This window comes from Parambassis ranga, chromosome 14 (genome assembly GCF_900634625.1).
Source record: "Parambassis ranga chromosome 14, fParRan2.1, whole genome shotgun sequence".
Classification (NCBI taxonomy): domain Eukaryota; kingdom Metazoa; phylum Chordata; class Actinopteri; family Ambassidae; genus Parambassis; species Parambassis ranga.
Window position 1 is genome coordinate 3669273 of NC_041034.1, and position 25536 is coordinate 3694808.

At 40.5% G+C, this 25536-nt stretch overlaps 1 protein-coding gene across 1 annotated transcript in view; it reads right to left on the bottom strand.

The window, feature by feature from the left end:
- LOC114446068 (neural cell adhesion molecule 1-like) overlaps nucleotides 1–25536 on the bottom strand; it is a 220654-nt gene that overhangs the window by 51943 nt on the left and 143175 nt on the right. The window contains 6 exon segments of the mRNA XM_028421484.1: nucleotides 401–561; nucleotides 2877–2994; nucleotides 3382–3516; nucleotides 6662–6805; nucleotides 7803–8012; nucleotides 9187–9261. Of these exon segments, the coding sequence (XP_028277285.1) occupies nucleotides 401–561; nucleotides 2877–2994; nucleotides 3382–3516; nucleotides 6662–6805; nucleotides 7803–8012; nucleotides 9187–9261 (843 nt within the window).

Sequence of the window (25536 nt, forward strand, 5' to 3'; positions counted from 1 at the left end):
TTTTCTGTCTGTGACTGACACTGTTTCCCAGCACACACGGCACCAACTGATCCACTGCTGATCTGAGAGCATTCAATAGATAATTTATCATTACTGTTCAGGCTTTATTGGGGTTGTGGCTCCACAGCCTACTGACCTATAACAAAGCACATGATTACACAACTTCCTCTGTGGATATCTGGTGTGATTTATCTGTAAATGTCCTACGGGATGGCCTAATTAGATTCCAATAGAACACGCTGTATACTTCACACTGTGTGCACCTACATACAACCTTTGGGAAAGCTGTATAGGACTATACAGCAGATGTCTATACTGTATGGTCAACAGAAAAAAACCAGCCAGAGAGAGCAGCGGTGTTCTTCATTCATGTCTCAAGTGGATGGAGTTATTCTCTCACCGAACACGTTCAGGCTGACTTCCTCGCTTTTCTCTCCTGCCTTGTTCTTGGCGATGCATGTGTAATCTCCTTCATCCACTTTCTTGACATCTTTTATTACCAATTCCGAGCCATCCTCGTTCAGGCTGTACTTATCTCCCGATTCAAGGACGACGTTGTTACTGTAGCAGAAAGAAAAGAGGAAAAAGACAGGGGTTCACATCACAAAAGGTTTGCTAAAAAAACACTTGAGGGTCACAGAAATACATTTCTGAATTCACTGACAGTGAACTGTTTGAGGTTTTATCTCATGAAGCAAGCAGCTGGTACACAAAAGAGACCGAAAAAATCCGTCCTATGCTGTGTGCCTCTGAGATTGTCCCCAACACTTCTACATCTGCTTTTGTTTGTCTTGATTCTCCTTTTAGCCCTTACGTCTGTGTTTCTAAGAAGGTCATGCACCAAACTGCATGTTTTTCTCAAGTTTGAGGAAAACACTCTTTTACTCCTGAGAACCCGGCCTTCACTGGAGGTTAGAATCCTGTTTGTAGAGAATTAAGTGTATGTATGTATGCCTGGAGTAGCAGCATTCCAGGAGCATTTTGCAGGCAGACAGTGAATGACAGCCCTGTCAGCAGCCCCTGAGAAACCAGAACAAATAGAGCTTTAGCCTTATGTTTTTTTTTTCCTCTGCCTCACCCATCTGTTCTCTCAACAAGCTCGCTGACGGCCCGTCTTAACCCTCTTCTGGCCAGAAACTGTATCTCCCCCAGCTTCAACATCCACATCACACAACAGCTTTGCTACATGGGAGACAGCTGTGAGCGGGGCCCGAATTTATTCACTCACATCTCAGTAAAATATATATATATGTTTACAGTTTCTCCACAGCAGGTGAAAAACGAGGCAGCATGAATGCGAAGGCAGCTTCGTGAGAAAAAAAATGATTGTATTTGTCAAACACAGTCTAGTAGCAACATGAACTCAGACTCAAAAAAGGGTGAAACATCAAGTATGCACATTCATTATAGGTTTATGACCTGTCTACTATCACCACCTTTAACTTCCCATTTGTTTCTCTCTCCTTAGAAAGTGTCTACACTTAGATCGTTCTATAACACTGTTGCAGAGCTGTTTATGCTCTCATGCATTTAAAATTGATCTTTCACAGGTGGCCGTACAGCAGCTACATGAATCTTGGCTTTCATTTTGTAGAAACAGGTGTAGAAGTGACGTGACGTTGATGTAGAGCGTTGTACAAAATATGTCAGTGTGGATGAATGGATCAAGTAGAGTGTAAACATTTATGTCATCCTACCAATACCAATACCATGAGGCGTTTTGTTTTCATCCATGGTTAAGTATGCGGTTGTGAGTCTGGAAAATGAGAAATACATTTCAGACTCTACACACATTTTTTTTTTTTTGCCGTTAGCAAGTTAGCTCTAATAACAGATCCTAACTAAACGTGAATTTAAACGCAAGAGATTCTTAGGGCCTCAAATTCATGACTACATTCAAATTGATGCTTTCAGCCTCCATCCTACTTGTCTATTCAAGTTTCTGTTTTGGGAACATCTCCACTTGCATAACACCCAATAATATGTTCATCAAAAAAAAGCAGCATTCAACCAGAGACCAGAGCAAAGTAGAAGTTTTGCCATTTTCTTTTTTAACATTAGATTTTACAGTGATAAATGGAATCATCAGGCGTGTTTCTATGCAGCTGTTGTGACCAGGTGCCGATTTTACTCCAGGTTTGCACATCGCGCACATCACTCCCTGTTATGTAACCTCACTAACCAGAGCAGAATGATATGAAAAATAAATAGCATGATGCACAGTGGGAACTCTGCTTAAATAACACTCTGGCAAACCTGATTATTTTTCCCACAAAAACTCGATGAGATGTTTGCGGCGTGTGTCGCTTTAAACAAAGCGTGCGAGCAGCATGAGGCATCACCGCTGAGCAAGAGAGTCAACATCTCTTTTATCTCATGCATGATCAGAAGGATCAATTTAAAAAAAGCTACCAGCCCTCCAGTGGATAACTAAACCTGAAAAAAATAAAAACATGCACTCTCAGCTAAAGTTTAAGTGTCCTTTGATAAAGCTTGTTTGGAGCATGACTGAATTTGCATTCTTTTAATGAGTAAGAAAAAAAACTGAAACAAAAAAGCCTGTTTCTTTTAAAAAAACGGAATATATATATATATATATATATATATATATATATATTTTCCAAAGTTTGACTTATTCAAGGTAGTTTCATAGAATGTCATTGAACTAAGATGCTAGCTTGAATTAATCTGAACAAGCTCTTAACTGTCTTTTGTATTGTCTTCTATGCAATCAGTGTTTTGTTTTTATGTGGAACTTACCTAGATTTCTCCGATTTGCAAAAAAGTTAAAGGTTTAATGTGAAATCAAACTTTCATCTGATAAGTGGTGAATCTGAGCCCCATTCATTCAAACAGTAAAACAGAAAAGGACGTACTGTGCCCAGGTCACGGTGGGTTCAGGGAAGCCATCTGCGTCACACGCCAGCAACGCCGAGTTACCGATGTCTGCGGTAGCATTGACCTCTGAATGACGGGCTCGGATGGTGGGAAGCACTGGAAGACAGACACGAGATAAATATGCAGCAGGTGGCAGAAACAAGGCTGATCGCAGAAAGTGGTATTATTATTGATTACAAGTTTGATGAAACAAGCAAATATACATTTACAGGACAGCTTGCCTTTGTAAAGAGAATAACACATAAAGGTTATGTTGTTCCTGAAATGAAGGTATCAGTGTCTACAGGTGTGTCAGTGTCATTGATAAAGATATCATTGGACGGATGGACTGACAGACTGGTATCATCATTAGGAAGATTTATGAATAAAATTAAAGGCTTGAAAAATATGTCTAGCATCATCATTACTGTATCCTGCTATGTTAAGCAAGAACAGCCCTTCACTGAACTGCATGGCAGACAAGGTGACGGAGGCAGCGCTCACCATTAACGACGACCTTTATCGTCCTGAAGTCAAGTTCTCCCCGGACAATGATGCGAGCCTCACAAACGTACATGCCCTCATCCGTCTTCTTGATGCCGCGTATCTGCAGGCCGTTAGGCATGTACCTGAATCGCACTAAAAACAGAGGAGGCAAACGGGAAAAGGAGGCAATTCAAAATATTGTTCACAACAGTTATTTTCAGTTTATTAGACCAGTTTCCAGTGGAGGTCAGATTAAAAAAAAAAACTGCTGTGGTAATAACACAAAGCGCTGCATGACACTCAGGCTACAGGCAACACATTTTACCAATGTTTTCCAGCAGGCAGAGAGCCTGACAAACTGTTGCACCTACAATTAAAAACAACATCTAGTAACAGAGTGAGCTGTCTGAGCTGAGGTGTTGTTCCCGACAAGTTCCTGAGAAAAAGCATTTATTAAAATCCAGAGCTCAGACCTCATCAGATTTAAGTGCCTGAAGACAAGCAGCTGAGTCATTAACTTCCTTTTCTTTATTTGGGAAACTAAAACCATCCAACTGGATTAAAAACCAGGTACTTGTTAAGCTTACCCATGACACTGATTCTGGGCTAAGGAGTAGGAATGATATTTCAATTACTCCACCTGTCTAAATGGGAAACATCCACTGAAGTGTAAACCCATTTTACATGAACTACTATGACCAGTTTGGGCACTAGAATGAATTTTTAAAGTTTACCAGTGTAGCTGATATGTGCATATAATGCAATATAATAATATACGTTTTCCCCATAGACTGTAAATAAAGATGGATGACATGACTCCACCTCCACACTTTGTACAACACTTAGGTCAAAACACCTCGCTTACAGGCTCTGCCATGAAGGAACAAGATGCCATCTTGGACTTGGAAGTGTGGAGTAGAGGTTGAAAAACAGCCACCCACTTCCACAGCACACCCTTCACTGAACATTTTGCACAGCTGGGGCGTTTCATTGGTTGCTGACAGAGACATTACTTTTTTTTTTCCTTTAGCCAACAATAACTAATTAAACATGAACATATAGGAAAAGAGCATTAGAGCACAGACAGGTGTGATAGAAAAAAAGAAAAAAAAAATAGCCAACAAGCCATAAACTGCCACCAGGAGGCTTTCCAAATGTTTTGTCTTCACTCTCGGATAGCTGCCATGTTGTCCTTGTTTATTTATAGTCTATGGTTTGGCCCAGGTTCACAGAAAATCTGATATTTTCACAATAAAAGCACAGAATGTGTGAATGGCCAAAGCTGTTTTTTAGTATTGATTCTGGGGTAGCACTTCATGGCTAGTATTGTGAAAGATTGTTTTTGATCCGTAGTAACTTTTGCAGCAACACAGGCCTTTTATTAGCCTTTGTAATAGTTGCACAATTAAGTTAAAAATACATGTCATACAATGTAAAGATGTGCACAACTTTACATTATATCTTGCAAATTGTATGGTTAAAACTATTAGAATTACAATACATGTTTTCTGAATTAGCATGGCAATGCTGCCATCAAACACATTCCTTTAGAAACATTTACATGCAGTCTAAAAAATCTTATTCAATTTCACAGAAAAACAAACATTGTTTTAAGGTAAAAGTGACATTTGAGTGAAATTTACTTAAAAGTTACATATTTTAAATATGTTTTTACAAACTTAAGCAACCACAGCTGCTTTTTGTTTCCTGCGCAAGAGCTTGTTTTACAGTGTAGTTTAATCTTCCCCCACTACTAAAATAATAAATCACCGACTCCTCCATGTTCAGTGTTGAAATGTCATAACATGTAAAAACATTTTGGTAGAGCAGCAGTTTTATATTTTGTTGACCATCTCTTTATTCATGTCACATTGACACATATTAGAGTTCTTTTGGGGAGGTTCGCTGAACAATGCAGTATATGGTTAGGTCAACTGCTGCTCTGAGGAAAATTACATAAGCAGTTTTCAGTGTTGGTTACAATTAGTGGTTTTTTCCAGTGAAAAACACATTCCTTGACTAGCGTCCAAGAATAAAGGCGGGCTTAGCGCAACACTGCGGTGACTCCGGGCTCTTCGGGCGGTCATCGGGGGGGAGGGGTTACTCTGAGGTTAGAACAGAGCCCGGTTCAAGTGTGAAACAAAACCCAGCATCCCACTTCACCTTTACCTCCTAAAGTTTGTAGTTCAACTCTTTTTGCTGTCCAAAGAAAGCAGCTTTTGTCTGCTTTAATGCACTGACTACACCATTAATGCCCTCCTTATCTTATTAGTGGAAGCAGTGCTTAAAAGGTTTGCATTCACAGCAGCTACAGTAGATTCCAGTGCTGACCTTCAGTCCTCAGCAAAATGTTTCAAAACTCCTTCAGCTCCACTTTGTGTGCTTGTTCATTCATGTGTTCACACTCTGTTTCGGTCCCACAGAACTCAACACCTTCTGTGTTTTACCGTCTTAGAACATATGGAGGAAGGGGATGACAATACCGTGGCGGTTTGACAAGATTCTATAGAACCTTTTATGTTTTTGTTTTGCGTTGTTTTTTGTTTTTTTTTCCTGCTGTGACTGTGTGAGTCACCGTTGGAATCCATGGCAACGGCTGCACATCAAAACTAATTATAGCTTTCTTTCTCTGTAAAGGAGCAACAACCTTTTCACAACCTCCTTTCAAGCCTAAAGCCAGGGAGAGTTGTTGATATACTGAGAAGATAGATTTTTTTAGTGAAGTGCACTTTTAATAGTGTACTTGTAGCAATGGGTAAAGCTGACAAAGGAAGGATGTACACCCACAATAATCATTCCTATGTTTGATATTCAATACCAAACATGTTAACCTGCAAAACCAGGTTGTGTCCTCCTAACAATTGTAGTTTTGTTGTCACTGGGAGCAGGGGCACCCTAAAATTGTTCTGGTTTCCTTTCTCTATTCCCCTTTTTAAAATATAGTTTTTCAGATTTTTACAGCTCTGCTTCTGCCTCCGTTTGGGGAAATTAAACTCCAATCTGCCCTCAGACATCTTTTCTAGTGACAACAACGACTTGGAGCCAGGCCATAAAATACAATTTCCATGTTCATGCATGGTCTATGAGGTCTAAAACTACTTTCCTTCTGAAAATGCATGGCTTTGTTCATAGGCGATGGGCAGGAGGAGAAGGAGATGAGGAAGAGTGTGGCAAATTGATTGGAAAAGCATGAACTGGCAGGCAGCAGTGGACTGCCAGGTGGACTGCTCAGGATGACAGGTTTGGAGGTGAGAAAGCAGCTCAGGCAGTGGAACATTTTTATTTGGTTTTGGCTCACCGTCCTGGGCAGGATGGATCCTGGAGCCCTTGTGCTTCCAAAAAATATTAGGTGGCGGAGAACCGACGACATGGCAGATAATGTTGGCGTCATCGCCCTCGTTGAACTCCTGTGGGCTGGGAGCATTCAGGAAGGTGATCTTTTCTGCAAGGAAATGTGACAAATGTTAACTTTCTCAAAGACTGCAAGCAAATTGTTTACTTGACCTTATTTTATCTTATTTACCTTAGTTTGAGCAATACATTTCATGTTAATTATTATACGTTTTTATGTATGCACCAATCACTAAGGCAAATTCCTACTAATGTGAATCCTCTCACTTACATGGCAATAAACACGATTCTGATTCTGAATGATCTTATGTACTTTGCTACTCCAGAATCAGCAGGTTCAGCAGGTTAGCATGTAGCCAAGGTTTAAACTTCCAAAGTTAACGAAAAACCACTCAACCACCTGAGCCACATATAACAAAAAAACAAAAAAAATACACGGTACAGGTACAGGCAGTGTATGGTATTAAAGTTCGGTTGGTTTTTATGTAACCTCAGAGGAAGGAAGCGGAGGAAAAACAGTTCAAAGAGCTAATAAAGACAACATTAGCTGCCCTCTAATAGGACCTAATAGGACCTCTAATAGGACCCATATGTTGACATGGAGGGTGTGTGCCAACACAGAGCCTCATGGCTGAATTTAAAACAAACTGCTGATTTGGTATCCCAACTAGGTGGGTAGTGTTTGCACAATTCATTAGATTATCACACAACAGCACGTCTTTGCCAAGCTTCAATCAAGAGGTTGTCAATCAGCGTAATGTAAGAAACTACTGACAGCTACATATCCGCCATTATTACCAACAGTTTCCAAGGCCGACTCCTGCCTTCCTTCCTTTTAGAATAAAAAGTTACATACTTGATGAAATATTTTGTAGAGATGGAATTAAAATACAGAATGGCTGCATTCTTTTCTTTTTTCTTTCCCATTTTTATCTTCAGTGTCTAGGGCTGAAAATATTAAATCCTCATCTCTTTAAAAGCATTACTCATGGAGGGCCCCTCGTGGCGCTCTTGTTATGTCTAACACTGCTCATTCAATACCTTTGATTGGCAGCAAAAAATCAGAAGGAAAACATCGGAGAACTTACGGAAAATGTTCACTTGGACCGTAGCTTGGGCTTCTTTGTCACCATTCCTGGCCACGCACTTGTAGATGCCGGCGCTGTCCTCTTTTGCATGGTATATGGTCAAAGCTGACGTGGATTCGTCACTGCGGCTCACAATGATGTCCTGCCTGTTTGGAAGGATCTTCTCACCGCTCGGGGCGTACCAGTCTATCTCTTTAGCATCTCCCACCACTGAAAAACAAACGGAACAATGAAGTATTTTGTATTCCCAAATAAAGTTGGAGTGAAGATAACTTGGAGACATTATTGTCAAATCAAAACTTTATAGTGAACGTCTTTTAAGAAAAGTTAGACCAAATAACCAGAGCGATACAGTATAATTCATTTCTATTCACTCAGTAGGATTATTTAGTAGAAGGCAACTTTCACTAAAGGAAAACTACTTTCATTCATTTTTAATAAAGATAAGTACGACCGGTGACAGCTTTCCTAAAAAAAAAAAATATATGAATACTATCTCTTCTCTTCAGAGACACATTCAAAGAGCTCTGAATGCATTTTGGAACTCTTTTCAGCCGAGAAATTTCAGTTCAAACTGAAGCAAATTTCCTTCATAGAACAAGAAGAAAAATAAATAAATAAATAAATAAAATAGCTTAATACTTCAAGGTTTCATGTTCTGTACGCACAAGAAATACTGAGTTGTGCTTTAATGGCTTCATTGTGACTGTGAAACTCTCTGCATGTTGCAGCAGTCAAACACCTACTCATTAGAAGGAGGAAGAGGAGGAGGCGGAGGAGGAGGGCAGTGATAATTAGTTAGTATAATTAATGCCACATCTATCAAGTGTCCATTGCCAATCTGAAAAAACACACACCTGTGGACACCACCAGTTTTAGAGTGCCATCCTCCATCCAACCTTACTAATTATCCTAGCGGTAATCGACTGAACGTTATCTGTGCGTGTGATAATGGCAATTTAATTGATTGATAACAATCAAAGCTACAAATACATGGCCAGGCGTTATTTAAAAAAAAAATCTGTGCCAGACAGCTGCGTTGCCTTAATATAAAGAACCACCTACATCTTACAGAGAAGCTGACAAGTGCACATGTACATTCCACAGTGAAAAAGTCAAAAGCCTCTGTCTCATTATGTCTGCAGACTGCTCCTCTCTCCCGCTTCTCCTAAGCCCTCTTTCTTACCTGCCTGTGATCTCATCTTCCCACTGCCTCGACAGAATAAACCCTGCAATCAATTTACCTGTGTGTGTGTGTTTCACCGGTGCGACAGCCTCATTACTCAACATGACTCACATCACTTTTATCACATGACCTCAATTAATACTGCCAATATTGCCATATGAGGTGACATTTGCATCCAGCTGTTGAGATGGCTCTTACCTTCGCAGAGGAAAAATTTGGACTCTCCAAGGCTGATCTCCCCTTGTGATGGAGTGATTTGCACCTGAATGGCAGCTTGGGGGGAAAAACACAGAAGACAGAACAAAATATACATTAGTCACTGGCTGCATTGAGAGAAATGGTGTAATAGTGACACAAGGGTGGTGGAGTTCAAAGCACAATAATACAAGACTCAAGAGTCAAATTGCTATGCCTGCCCTGCTCACAGGAACAACCGTGTTCAGCCCACACTCTTGTATAAATGAAACCAAGGGATGAAATTTTTATGCTCACTGGAGTGCAAAATCTCAATGCGCAGATAGGTTATGAATTTACAGTCACACAGCCAAGACACATACAGTTAGTGAGCAGTAATATCTTTCTTTTGTTTTTGCACATCACAAGCTGCAAACTGCACTGTTAAGCAGGATGTCTGAACATTTTGAAAGATTTCTTGTAAACCTCTATTGTCTCACGTCCCCCCTGAGAAGCTCCTTTTTCCTATCAAAAAGGTGTATGCTCTCCATGAACTAACACTTGCATGTAGTTGGCACTCTGCGACAGCCTTTAACTGACAAGAATACAACAATTATGCAGTTGGTCTCTTGTAGGTTAATCTTCTGCAGCAGCAACACAATCTAAACATTCTTTTATGTATTCTGTGTTTATAAAAGCCGCCTCGCTGAGTCATTCCAGGTTGCTCTTGTACTCATTTTCCACATCCCTGCTTCTCCCGACAGATGATTTAGAAGCAATAATGCCTTAAATCAAAAGAATATCCTTTACTGAGACTCAAATACATTTCATCTCTCGGCAGCAGCTAAAGCTGCAGTGACACTGCTGGGGTTCAGATGCAGCACAGAGAAACACCCGGTGTTTGTTCCTTCCTGCATGCTAACAAATTAAAACTCTTCCATAATGAACGAAAAGTCTTTAAAATATTTCGGAGTCTTAATCAGCGAGCCATCATTTGCATGTGTGCACCAGAATCACTAGGAATGTGATGATTTTTTTTTTTATGTGTGACATGGTTTAATGTATAAGGCTGCTATCTTCGATGATATGTGGCATGGAAGTGAAGCACAGCCTGTGAAGTCGAAATACCACTGAATCGTGATCCGGAGCTTGACAGAGAAATCCCGCTGAGCCTTCAGCATGTCGCCACTTCACACAAATGAGTGAGTCAGTCTCAGCTCAATTCTCACCAGGAGATTCATGGGAATGGTTTGCAAGGACTTGCCATTCAAAGACAGGTATCCAGCTATAATCACAGCTCAATGTCACGTTGGTGTTTGAAAATGCGACAGTCTCATAGCTACAGAAAAACATCCGTGACTAAAAGGAGACTGTCAAAGCAGAGGCCTTTGTTGCTCTTTTTTCCCCTCTACAAACACTTTATGTGAAAAGGTATCATCATTATGGTGTGAAGCTTAACCTCAGCCAAAATGCTGGGATCAGCATATGCAACATTTAGCAATGCAAAAAAGGTACACAATGTGCTTTTGTGTTCAGAAGCATTTACAGATAAATGTGTTTAAGCCCTTTTGTTTTTTAGCAAAACATTTCAGGCAGAAAAAAATGTTCCTTTTGGGGGAGATACAATTACTGGCTTTTGGCTGAAAATGGAAAAAAAGTGTTTGTATATTCCTGGATGTTTTTTTCCAGTCACATAACCTACAGTTTTTGCACATTTTAAGGCATGTCTGTGGATGCTCTCATTCATCCAGTCATGTTTTGTCTGTAGTTTAAATTGAGGCACTGAATTGCCTCAATCAAAGATTTTTTGAGGACGTTTCGCCACTCCCCCGTGTGGCTTCTTCAGTTCTACGTTTTAGGTTTTCTTTGTCTCCACTAACCCATTCTCATATAAAAATAGTCACGTAATTTGTAACATATTGTGTCACGCAACTGACAGGCAGCATAATTTTCTAACAATGCATTACACTTGGGATTGTCTTTTGTGCCTGCAGCATGTTTTCTCTCATGTATTGTTTTTTTTTACCCCGTCTAACCTTAAGCAGCTGAGTTTTAATGCCCAGCCCAGACTGCAAGAGATAAAACGGATGGAGGTGATGTTCCTGATGCTCATGAAAACAATACAATGGTGCCACAGAGAGGGCACGAACCTGAGGTGAAAGACCACTGCAGGTTAGAGTCATCTATTATCCTACCTCCTTCGCATGAATTTCTGCAATTATATGTCAAGGAAGGAAAAAAAATGTCTGACTCGTGTGTCAACACATAAAAAGGTTGGTGTTGTTTAGGTTGGTGTGCACAAAACGCCACATTCTTTTGTGTTTTCTCAAATAGTAATGGCAGCGAACAACCTGGACAGATTGCCAGTTTATCACAGGGACACTGGGAGACAAACAACAAGACACACTCACACCTACACCCAATTTAGAGTCCCCAGAGAAAACCCATGCAGGAACGCATGCGAACTACACACAGAATAACCCTGCACCAGGAACCTTCTTGCTGTGAGGCCACAGTGATAAGCACATGCCATTAAATGAGGATTTCACATAGTTTTATGAGACTGAAACTCACTGTCATTCCATGTGCTGAAAACAGTGGTGAGATTATTGTCAACACCAGAGTTACAGCACATCCTGCTGCACAAATGCCACATCTCGCCCTGCATTGTGTTGCACAAAATAACATTTTTTAGATCAGTGACTATCAACATATACAATGAAGCCAATATGTCTGTTTTGCCCTGATAATATCAACCCTCAGAATGTACCCATACCCAGCCATACCCAATCATTCTGTGGAAATTATATCTGTGAAACAGATCTGACACTTCCCTCCCCTATCCACACTCAGTACACACCCTATTATAACATTCACAGTAACACCTCCTCCACTGGACGCCATTCGGGATGTCTTCTGTTGATACTAGCCCTGGTTGTCGCTCTGCATACATCACATGCCTTGTATCTCTGATTGGTTGTATGTCTATCCAAATGCCTCCAGTAGGAATTTATTCTGCGTCTGTTGGTACTGTCCCATGGAAATCCAACTCGGATCCACAGAGACCAGACTGAGTCTTTGTATAGGCAGGCTAGGCTTTATTTCTCAGGCTCTACTCCTTTGTATGTAACACAATGATACAGCATAAGATCCCCATAACCACTGCAAATCCTTCCATAAAAACCACAAAGTTGTTTGTTATTGGGCAGCAAAAGAGCCAGTGTGAGCGTTTAAAACAGCCTTTTAAATAATGATGTTTATATTGAAGCAACAAAGCCTGAATAAAGCCTTGAAAATGCCAAAGTAGCAGAAATCACAGACTAAAATCAGCCTTTGTGCAAGTATGCACTTTTAAATATGATGTCTGTTGCAACATCTTTTGCTTCTGTTATCTCACTAATACAATACAGCAAAGCTTATCTTCTGTCTGCATATTTAATAGTGTCATATGTTGCCAGTTGGAAGCTCTCATGTAAGATATTCCTGCCAACAATCACAGTTATACACTTAATTCTGAAGAAGATATGCAATGCAACTCTTTGTTAAAAGCCAGAGCGTAAATGATCACACAACTATGCCAAAGTTAGGAGACACAATGACACCACTTGTCAGGCAAATGTAAACACGAGTTCTGAGTCAGTACAGGAAATAAATGGTGCATTATACGTACAGTCTCATGTTGGTTTCATTAAACTATTCCAGGTGAGAATAATATCCTGCTTCAAATCTTTAGTCCAGAAGTCATACAAATATTGATTTGCAGTAAAAACCCTGTTTCTGCCACATGAATGAACTGGCCTTTATCCCAGGCTAGCCTACAGGCTCCAGAGGCACACAAAACCACTACCCACAGTGTGTTTGCTTTTGCAGGCTGGAGGTAGATACAAAGACAACAACATATCCATTTCCTTCCCTCATCGAGTAAGATCACAGATACCATGCAGCAAACCCATGCCTCCTAAGACCGGCCAAAAAATCAACTGATCATATCTGCAACACTAAAGACAACAAAAAGGGAGTTCAGGCGGTGTGGGAAAGATAGCTATTCCCAGAGCCATTTTCTCAGCGTATGCCTCTAAATGGCCACTTGTGCAGGTGTCAAACAAAAGTGTGATTTTGTGTCTCTCTTGTAAAGAGTGCACAGAAAGTTGAAGGTCTGTTTCCCAGGTTTAATCTGCAAAAGTCCAATCAGTACTGAGCTCAAATGAAAGCTGATGAGATACAGCTGCGCACCCAGCACCTGCTAATTTGTGCACATTTGCAGTATTAATAAACAAGGAAATGATTCAACAGGCAAAGACTGGGGATAAATAATAGGGCCAATGTAGTTCTTTAAATGACCACTGGAGGGTGGCTGTAAAAATGAATCACTCTGCACAGACATGCTATTTAAAGCAACACTATGGAGGGTTTGGAGGGTTTACTTGCGAGGTCCCCCTACAGTCTGATGAATGCTATCAAATGCCACAACTGTCATACAGGTTTTCTACACACACATTTGTTGACAAGCAGCCAAAGACACCGGCAAACACCTTCCAAGCTAGAGCTGTGTGCTCAACCGTGTCATCCAAACTATCGTCAAGTTACCTAGCATGTTAGCTTCTAACTTTACTTAATGGTAACAGTAACAGCGCCAGGTCACCGTGACGTCAGTCGAACATCCCTCCTCGTCTTACAGCTCTCGCCAGCGAGTGAAAACCGGGTCTATATTAATCCTTGTTCGAGCTCTTGCTTTATCTTTTTACTTTGTCATTCAAGCGCCTGTTTGTGTTCGCGCTCTGCGTGGACTCCCGGCAGACACCGGTCCGCAGCTAGAGGATGTGCGCATGCTCAGTAGTAGTGCGCATGTCTCCCACAACAGCTTCGTTTGCTTTGCTCTGTCATAATGCGTGTTCAGTATTTTTGCCACAAGTTCCGAATAAATGAATGAGTGGATTTAAAGTATGGACTCCTCGGTCATTTCAAAACTTTCTTCGGTGTATTCGCCGCTTCAGCCGTGGCTTTGAACTTCGTTTACCAATGTGACGTTTGCCGTAAAGTAGGGAAATGTTGTAGTCCTTTTAAAGGTACAGGCTTCAAAGTAATAATAAAGGCTCTGGAGGAAAGACGGGCTGTCATTTGATGAACCATCAGTGATTTTGGAAATACAGTTTAGAGGCTGAAAAACTCCACAGTGTTAGACACTGCACATTAACAATGTGGTGTCGTAAAACAGCACATGACACTATTAAGGAAACATCTATAAAGCTCTTAAGGAGAGAAAGAAGAAAAACGCCCTTTCTTCCTTTTTAATATCTAACTAGCACACTTCTTTCTACATGGGCTGATTACAAACTCTAACCTGAGGTAGATTCAAAAGAGAACACACTAAACAAGACAAACAACACTGAAAATTGGTCTAATCAAAATTTGCAACAATCAGACTCTGATTAGGCTACACGATGTCACATGGGAGCTGCGAATGCACTCAGTGTAATATCATCGTGCAGGTATCTGTTAACATGTCTCAGAGAAAAAAGAGACATGAGAACTGTTCTATAACTATAATAAAGAGACGATCCTGCTGCAGTTTATGTTATGGGGGAAAAAACATTCAGCTGCTTTCTTTGAAAATATAAGTGTGATTTTTGGGAAGCTGGGTGTTACAAAGTGAGTTTTTAGAAGGGGAATTCTCAGGCGTGAGGAGTGTTGAATGGAGGGACTTAAATTAAGCCACTTTATAAGGATCAACTGATTCACTGAAATCGATGCTGAGGTGAGGCTGATTGGACCTTCTTGTGTGAACAAATCTCCATAAATCAGATTGAAATAACACACAAAAACCCACTTCATTATAAAACTAGCAACAGGACCTACTAATAAGCATCACTTCTTTAATGGTGATAATTTGCCAAGAATGAATAGGCTCAGAAAACTAATTAAAAAAAAGGTAAAGAATAAAAAGTTTAACTAAGAAGCCCAGAAGCAAAAGGAGATAGGGTGTAGATTAACAGCGAGGTGATAAAGAAGTGCTTGACACAGTAAAGAGAGAGCTCAGATAAAGCGTGGAGCTATCTTTGCCCCTAACATGCTCTCTCATGACACCAATCTAATATCTATCCACTAAGCCCGTCCCTCGCTTCCAGACTCACAAACCTCTCCGTCTGCACTCAAGAGTCCTCCTTTACTCTTGCTCTGACACATATAGTCATGTCACCCTGCTCTTTAGCAAACAGCACTTCACTATCAGCACAGATGAAGCAGAGGTGTGTGTGTGTGAACAAAGATCCTGTAAATCACAGAAAATCCCGACTTCAGAGGAAACATGAGCCTGTTTCTGTAGCAGACAGCTGCTGGATTTTCATCAGAATTACATTGTTTGTTATCAGACACAGAGCAGCTGGATCTCATTTGCATCATATCTTGCACATCGTCCTATATTCCTATAGTAAAGTTGGCGTCTGCCTCCCAACAATGTGTTGTGTTGGTGGAGAGAAGTGTGTCCTGAATCATGAACAGAGCAGCAGACGTGCAAACTCCAGCCAGACTTTAAAAAAATTAGGGCAACTTCTCCAAAAAACGATGACGATGATGATGATGATGATGATGAGTGAGAAATAAACTTGCAGCAATGAGAATACTTCATTTTTTTCGTGTTACACCTGGATTAGTTGTTGGTTTATTGTGTATTTATTGTGATACGCTGTGGTGAGGCACACACAGCTGCTTATATAAGAGAGTGTTATTGACACATAATCACTGCACTTGCAGGATCAGGCTATGTAACCTGGATACAGAGGCTCAAAGCAGGCAGGCAAATGTTGTTTATTCAGTTCAGTTGCTGTATTTTAACTCCCAGCCCAGAAGCCCTGCCTCTCCCTTGTATAAATAAAACTCCCATCTGCCTCTCTGCCTCTCTCCCTGTAGACTTTTTTTTTTTTTTATTGCCGTGCCCTTGTTTGAGCTATTGAGGGCAGCACAACTGTATAACCAGAGATGACAGTTTCCTCCTCAAACCTTAGTGCACCCTGTTCTTTCTTCTTTCTGGAGGTGGAGGGGGAAAAAAAAAAAACAGACAGGTTGTTCCCTGGAACCATCCAACCCAAACCACTCACAGTTATTCCACATGGTATCCTGCAGTGTTTACCTGCTGCTGCCCATCACTGATACTGTGTGCCTGTTTAATATCCCTTTGCAATATATAACTAATTCTCAACAGCATATATAAAAAAAGTTCCCTCAGGCAGCAATTACATTAGCCATAAACACGACATAAAGCCAGGGAACACTCAAACTTTACTGTTATGATAAAAAAAAACACTATATGCATTCTATAAAATATAAATAAAAACATAAAAAACGAGGTAACTTTTAGGATAATAGGATGGAAATTAAATTACACTTTATAAACTGCGAGCAGCTTACAGGCATTTCTTTTAATTCACTGTCACATTTTAGCACCATGTGCTCATTGTTCACTGTGATATAAAGGCCTGCACCTCTGTAGAAACAACACACTCAAGGCTGCAAGTAGGGGAAATGTCTTTTATGCAGTTAAAATTATAAATGATATAGACTCAGCATGTTCACCTGGAGAATAGTTAAGCTCAGATTTTGTTTCAAATTTCCAACAGAAGTCACACATGATGCATTTAAGAACCACCGGAAATTTGGAAGCCTTACAATTCCTTCTGTTTTTAGCATTTCTGGTTGTGATTAACAATGTAATTTTAACAAAGCATGCTAAAAGGGCAGCAGTGGCTCAGTGGTGGAACAGGGTTGTCCAATAACCAGAAGGTTGGTGGTTCGATCCCAACTCCTCCCGAGTCCTTGGGCAAGGCACTTTACTCGCTGTGCACTCACTGGTGTGTGGTGCTCTTTGCTGGGCAGCCTTAAGCAATTTGCCTGATGGGATTATTAAAGTATTTCAAAAATAAAACTGCTTCTACACACACACACCTTTTGTTTGCCTAGTTTTTAATTTATCACACAATCCGATTGCTCAAGTCATTAATTTGGCAGAAGTTAGAAAAAAAACAAACAAAGGAGAACAATTAAAGCTAAGAGCAGAAGACCCAGATATGATATTAGCAAAGGTGTATTAACTTCCTGCTAATCCTGCTGAGGTAAATATGCCTGCAAACAATCACCTAAACCGCTGAGAGAAGAAGAAGTGAGAGCCGGCCATTCTCCTGTGAGAGGATTACAGACTTTACAGCCTGCTACTGTAAACAGGCTTTCAGCATCTTAACCGCTGAGTTCTTCAATTCTAACTTATGTAAGAGCACAAATATTTACAGCAGCAGCAGCAGCAGCAGCATGGCCATCATTACTTCATTTTAGGTCATGAGAGTTTGAGAATTACCAACCAACAAGTAAGCCGGTCCTGTTTGAAAAGCTGAAGTTTTGAGGCAGCTTCTTTCCCGTCTTGGATCAGGAGGTTTGCATGCCTAATTGGAGCCTGGCAGCCGGTGGTGACTGGCTCCATTACAAGGAGGCTACAACAACAGTCAGCTGTTGGTGCTTAACATGCAAGTCATGTCGGAGCAAGCACACACTATGCCGGAGCAGACAGTATACCGTGCACTGGGACACATGCATCAGTGTACGCTTGAAAAGCAGCTGTCTGAGAATGCGGAACAACAAGAAGAACAACAAGTGAAGATGCTGGAGTTTTATGTCTGAGCTTTATTTCCAAGCACACACTTAACGTTACCCTCTGAAAACAACCGGAAAAAAACATTTACTCTCCTACTCTTTCATCTATTTAATTGGTCTAAAAGGGTCATGCTTAACCCCCCCCCCCTCCCTGGCAGGAAGGAGGAGTGAACGGTGGAATTCTTGAGATATCATGAGACAACTTAAACTGGTGCTGCACCATTTAATATGAATATTTTAGGGCTATTCATGCCATTATTTGACAAAGAAGAGAGAGATGCAAAACTACTCGAAACTTCATTTAAAAAAGTCCTTAACTTGCTGTTACGCCTTATTAAACGGAGCCATAAGAATTTCTGCATCTCTAAGTTCCTACTTAAATAATCTCCCACAGACATTTTACAGCACACTGAGGGACAGAAAACCCTCCTAAGCATTATTTTCTTTTCAAGCACAGCTGTTCATGCACATGCTGGGACAATATTAGATATACCCACTGTAGACTATTTACATTTTTTTTAATCATATGCATTTGCATTGTGCTGGTCTTCCTTCTCAGTCCAGGTAAAGTGAGCAGTTTAAGATCTATCGTTAGAATCAAATGGGATTCTCTAATGTGAGAGGGGGGGGGGGGGGGGGGCACTGAAGCACAGCTTGGAGCTAAGTTGGCAAATATCCATATCTGTTACCCCAGCCTCTTATTCTCAAGGCCTATATGTGATGCAACATGTCATTTTTCTCCAATTTATTCCTAGTCTCTGAGTCTTAAGTCTAGTCGCAACTATCTTCCATTTACAGAGCACTTACCTGAAACTGCATTTATGCACATTTTCTTTCCCCACAATTTTAATTTGCCTCTAAATCGGGTTAAATGCTTTCACACAGACATGTAGATTTTGTGTAAGGTGGATCAGCACATTTGTAAACTGAAGCTGTTTAAAGCTTTAAACAGGCCACCATCAGACCTGTCCTCACATTAACAACGATGTATAATAAGACCTCCAGTGCATCACCTGGCTATAGGTGCAGCCGTCTTGGATACCTTTGATACGATGGGGGAGAGAAAGCACACCTAAAAATAACCTAATCATGTATGAGTGTCAGATATAACCTCCACACATCACCTGTCTGCAGCCTCCTTCAGAGGCTTTGTCGGTCAGGTAAAGCCAAGTCAGCTCCCTGATATCAAAGTACACGGTCTCCACGGACCCCCACCGGAGCTCTCCGTCTAAACCCCTCACGATCTTTCACAGACCTGAACAAGCTTCTTCACAAAATTCCAGCAACCAGCACTCTATAAGTTTTTTTTTCTTAATAAACACTTTTTCCTCACTTGCCAGTCAATCCACAGAAGCACCTAACACAGCTCCCAGCAGGCTGTCACCCCCATAACCTGTACACACTGTCTGCAACAAAGGGAATGGCCTGTAAATGCTACTCTACGTCCTCCAATTATCTTCCTTTCCTCGTGCTGAAATGCAATCTTTTTGATCTTTCCTGCAGTTTATACAGATGAGTGCTGAATGAAAGTCCTGCTAAGGTGTTCCGAGACTATCACTTTTAATGCTACTTGACATTTATTCTCCCACTCTTGGGGAAATAAAAGGAATAATATTTTTTATGAAATATGCTCCTTCCACTTTTTGGTAACTTGCCAAATGTTCACATTATTTTTAGCCTCATCCTTTAAGCCCTCATATCCTTGGAGGAGGATCTCCTCAAAGAGCTAAAGAGACCTCTCCCCCATCAGGTTAGGGTCTCAGCTTCTAGGGTAAAGTGGGCTTAAACCACACCAAGAAAAGGCCGACATCATAGACCATGTAAAAGAAGGGCACACCAGGATGTCAACCCCTAATCTGCTGGCTCCAGTTTTTGAGGCCTTTGGGTGTCTCCATCTTTTATTTATTTGACTGGTGGGACTGCTGGGAGAAAGACATAGACAGAGCAGCCATGACATCACCAATAGGTCTCTGAGGCACCGCCTTGGGAGGCTCTGACTGTTGCCATGTTCATTTCTGCCATTAAGCTGGTATTTTTAACATGGAGGTCAATCAGGTTTTTGTCTTATCTGCAGGCTTTCTGCAACCTTTGAACACCCTGACAGTAGGGGGTGCTGCAGCCCTCTCAGTACCACTACTTCCAACATCCCTGATATTTGGGTCTGACTGAGAACCGCAGCTATAATGTAACTAACCATCATGCATCACGTCCTGCCTCTTTGCACCGTAAGGTGGGACAGTGAGTTAATATAGGAGCCACATCTGTATAACCTGAATTATTCTGAGCCTCTCTTTCATTCTGCTTTTATGTTGTCACCTCTTGTGCACACATCACCCACACACTGAGATGCAGCTGAATTAAATCTGTACTAGTCGACACTGTAAAACCAGCATAATATTACACACTTGTAGCATAACATTTGCAGGTGAATATACACAACAGCGGTTACATTCGGGCCCAAAACAGAACTTACTTTGAACATTATGTGTCCAATTTGTGTTTCAGAGGTAGATAAATTAGCCTTTCAGGAGCACATTCCAAACTGTCGGCACCACTTATCATTAACCTGCTGTACTTGGAGGCACTGCACAAAACACTAAGCAGCCGTTTCCATGTGCTGTGTGTGGGTGTCAGGCCTTAATCAAATTGACGTAGACGTGTCAGCTACTAAGCTCCTTCTCTTCACATCTTTCAGTCATTCAGCACCACAGCTTTGTCAGGATTACGGCTGTTGCCATCATCACACCACCCCCATCCCCTCAAACACAACACTACTTCAGTTGTCATCCAAGTGAATTATAATTGGAGAAAAGTGAATCTGAAGGAGGCACAAAAGGCGTAGTACTGCAGAAATCCACGTTTTTTTTACACTGAAAAGTTTGGAGGCAAATGGTGATATAAGCTGGGCCTTCACCTCCTGCAGCTTCATGTTTGCCCTCCTGTGCTGATTAAAAAAAATGTGCTGCCTCACCTAATCTTCTCCAAGTATACAAAGCCCTCATACATTTCCAATAACAGCTTATCTGTCACTTTAAATATTTGGACATCAAAAAGAAGCCAATCAGTAAAAATGTCCCCTCTTTACTTTCACTAATTAAAGTCTTGTCAGTCTGACAGCACCTAATTACCAAACCAGGAGAAAATGCTAAACAAAAGGCTAAAAGGCTTAAAAGGGCAGCCGGATGGGAAACAGCTACAGCTTGCAATCCATCTGTGAAAAGCTTAAATGTAAAAATCAAAGGGTAAACTGGGTCAAAATGATACAAAAAACTTAAGGTAAAAATATATATACAGTGTTCACTACACCTCACAGTATAAAGCCTTCCCTGTAGAGAGGTTTGTCTCATGGGAGACGCCTATAAGGAAGAAAGATGGAGGTCATTCAAACACAGGGGGTTTATTCATGGGGAGTCAAATTGTGTCCTACTATTCCAGCTCAGCATTTTGTGTGAGGAAAGCTGGCATTCTGGTTTTGATGTTGGTACCAGCGGAACTCTTTATGTGGGATTGAAATGGCATATCTTCTGATAAGAATGAATTTCCTCAGTAAATGTCAGGCTGAGGTTTGATATTTATTCAGTATAGGTGAATGTTAGGTGAAGTTCACCGTTCTTATCAGGACTGAACCTCACAGGACCACATCAAAACTCAGAGCACTTCAGAGCAAATTTCACAGCAATACTGTTGCTGACAACACATCCTCCTGAATAAACGGCACATTCAGTTCATAATTACATCCTGCAGATATGATATGTGGTTATGTTTATGCTAGATGGTCATCACAGAACACATGGATATATCATCCAAAGACAACCAAAAATCCACACCAGGAGGTCAAAAGAGGTTGTAGACCCCCGGGTTGTAGACCCCCGGGTTCCCCCAACACTGTTACTCCATGTTGGTTAGGTTCTTTGTGAACACTGAAAACATCCTTTTTCATTTCCTTATCATTCATAGTTGGGGTTAGGCATTAAAAACTTTAGTTTTTCAGTTTTTTTTACATTAAACACGTTGCATTCTTTCATTTTAAAAACATTTTTTACAAGTAAAAATGTTCTTGTCTGCGTTTCCATGGCAACAAGTTCCACCGTCAACATCATATCTGAACTGGACTGAAATATATCAACCTTAGATCACATTTTCCTGGTGATAGTGTGGTGGTTGCTAAAGGAAAGAGCAGGTTGAACTAAAAAATTAAGGTTCCATATGTAAGAAAATGAAAAAAAGAAAATGTTAATCGTGACATCTCTGTCAGTCTCTTGTGCACATGCTCACCCGACACGTTAGTGAGCGATTGTGACAATTCTTCAGTTGTTTTTTGAAGCAGCTCATGGCATCCCTCTTGGCTATTAGAAGGTGATTTTTTATTTGTATTGTTGCATCATTTGTTGGCTAAAAAGCCAGAGAACTATCATGGCTTATGTTCGCCAACTCTCATATCCACATAGGCCTAGATAATGTTAGGACACAAGTTAGGATTACATTAACAACTGTAAGTAAGCTAGGTCACTGTGTGATAATAATATAATATATACAACATGCATACAAACTGAGCATTATTATAAAGCTGTGATCCAAGCATCAGCATCTTGCAGCAACATATTTCTGTTTAGTTGTTGCCTGTGTAACTTAGACTAGTGGTCATTAGCCTACGTAGACTCTCTGAGACTGTAAAAGGTCAGCTCTCCAAAGCTTTCATTTATTGTTCTATATTTCACACACCCTTCCTATCGCACTTCTCAGCTGAAGCAGATCATGAGAAGTATTTCCAGGTAATTTGAACCTGGTTCTGACCTGAATATACGTCGGCTCCTACCAATTAACTTTCTGCTGGGTCTTTCTGTCACAAGGTCAAATCCCCTGGTACTTTATAATTAACAGCAATGCAACCGAGGCCAAGCTATAATTTGGAAAAGGAAATTGTAATAGAGGTAAACGGTAGGACGGACATTATAACACAACAATAATCACTTTAGCATGATAAAATACAACTTTGTATAATTACATAATGTGCATAAATATGCGCACTTTCTATGCATGATTACTGTTATTTGCATCAAACCTTGTACAATAAACATCTAAACATACACAAGTCGTCAGTTGGCCAGAATGTTCTTGTGCTGCATGTGCACACCTGAACACCACACATAAAAGCCAACACCAAACGTCTTCTTTCAAATGAACAAAAACACAACAGACGAACTCTTACAATCTGAAAATAAAGGTGACGTTTTGCTCCTTCAGCACTTGGCTTTTAAGATGCTATGAACATTAGGACTGTGTATTGGCAAGAATCTGGCGATACGATACATATCACGATACACACAATACGATATATGATATACGATATATCCTGATACTGTAACAAAGACGTATATATATATATATATATATATATATATATATATATATATATATATATATATATATATATATATATATATATATATATATATATATATATCTATGTATATATATATATATATATATATATATATATATATATATGTATATATATATGTATATATATATATATATATATATATATATATATATGTATATATATATACATATATATATATATAGATATATATAATATAATAATATAAGAGTATATTTAGAGTATATTTAAGAGTATGGAAAGCTTGTTTGGAACAACACATTGCACAATGCAACTGTATCTCACATTTAAGTTGTTTTTATGCTGAAAGAGATATTGTGCACCACAAAAGTAAGATGTTGAAATTAATGTTTGCTCATAAATAATTAATAAAAAAAAAACAACTTAAATCGATACCAGTATCTCCAAATAAAATATCGCGATATATCACAGAATCGTTTTTTTCTTACACCCCTAATCGACATGCTCGATTTAAAGGGAGGTGTTAGATCTGCATTCCTGAGCACGGATCTCTCCTAATAAAACAATATGAATTAAAACCTGCTCAAATGGTGCAGCAGTGTCTGCTGGAAATCATGATTTATTGACAAAAATAGCTTTTCTCTGCCGAGTAAAATTTCCAGTCACTCTGCATTTCCCAACCTTTATTTACATTCCATCATATATCAGACATCGCTTATTCTCTGTGCACGCTGAAAGGCCAGAGTGAAAGAAATTACCAGTCTGCACCTTAATTAACTAATAGGGCCAAAAGGGCTAAACCACTGCCCCCATCCTCTTTCTTTCTGCGACCCTGAGGTGGCCCTGCATCTCACCAAGCTGATAATCACTGCAGAGCTGCAGAAGACTCCCTGGCATACTAATGTCAAAGAAACTCATACACCAAGCACCACAGCAGCCACTTTACATTATGTAAAGTGTGTGTGTGTGTGCCACTGAGATTGCATTCTTGATAATTGTTGGAAATGAGCAGAGGAGACGAATGATGATCTCCAACAGATTCTCTCCGTGCTGGTGTAAGCGCTGTCCCGGCACACTCGGTGTCTCAGGAACAGACGTTGTTTTATCCTTCATGGGCCGGCAGCCTCATCTGAATTGTTGACAGTGGCTAAATGATCTGGAAGGCATTTTTGGCAGCCAGCAGTTTAGATAAACTTGAAGAAATTGAGTCGGTCGCTACTTCCCCCTGAGGCACCTTATCCCCCCCCCCCCCCCCCCCCCACCCCCGACGTCTTCAGGGTTGAGTGCTTATCAGCATCTATACTTCTCTAAAGAGCATTTTCCAGATACACTTATGCATTTGTGCAACAGGTGGACAGACAGTGCAAGTCTGGGTTCAGTTTTTAAGCTTAGAACCAGATATGAGGCTCATTCAAGTGGGTCTGCCAGAGTCGGATTTCAAAACCTTGCATGACAGGACAAAACAATAAAGTCTGTCACTCTACCAGAGGAGGACAGTGTGTGCCACAGACAGAGACAGAGAGTCGGAAAGGAGAGGGGGGAGCTGAACTGAGCTGACCTCTGCTTGAGATTTTACCATTATCAGTGTAACACTCATGAAGTGGATGGCTTTATTAGGGGCTGCCCTTTTGGGTCAACGACTTCCTTTATAATTTTGAGTCTTTGCTGGCTGGTAACAGGTCATTGTCATGGTGATGTGCATGTGTGTGTGTGTGTTTATGTTCAAAATCCATGGATTTAATGCACAGAACTATGTAAAATATGATGTAAAAATCTCACAGTAGCTCCCCTGTTGGGAGGAAATGACTTAATAAATACAGACATTCTTGTTTCCCAATTAGGTAAATTTTTAGTTATCTTAGGCCGTGTCAGTCATTAAAACAAACACCCCTCGAGCAACAGCTGACAGGAGGATGTTGTCTATGCAATTCGAATCAGTGTTGTTGGTAGTAGGTGATCTTAATTTAGAGAAACACCAGCATTAACAATGCCCCTGGTGCGACTAACACTTTCAGCCATGTTCTCATTTGTTACTGGTAATGTTACAGAGGTGCAGCAATTAATCTGACAGTGATATATGACTGTTTGAATTTGCTAAACATAGCACTTTTAAAGCAAACCCGGGGTATGGTACGACGGCAGCAGAGGGAGGATGCCGTGTGGCATGTGTCCAAGGCACGGGGCACACCAGCCATATATATATATATATAGTCCACTGAATCAAGCTGAGCCTGCAGTGGGGGATTGGATATGGCAGGATCCATGAACAGAGGCTAACTTAAATCCAATTGAATCTTTTGCAATCACTTTAGAGCCTCTGGCCAGTTCTGTGCTTATTCCTCACACCATCCCTCAAAGGACCACAGACACTTCCA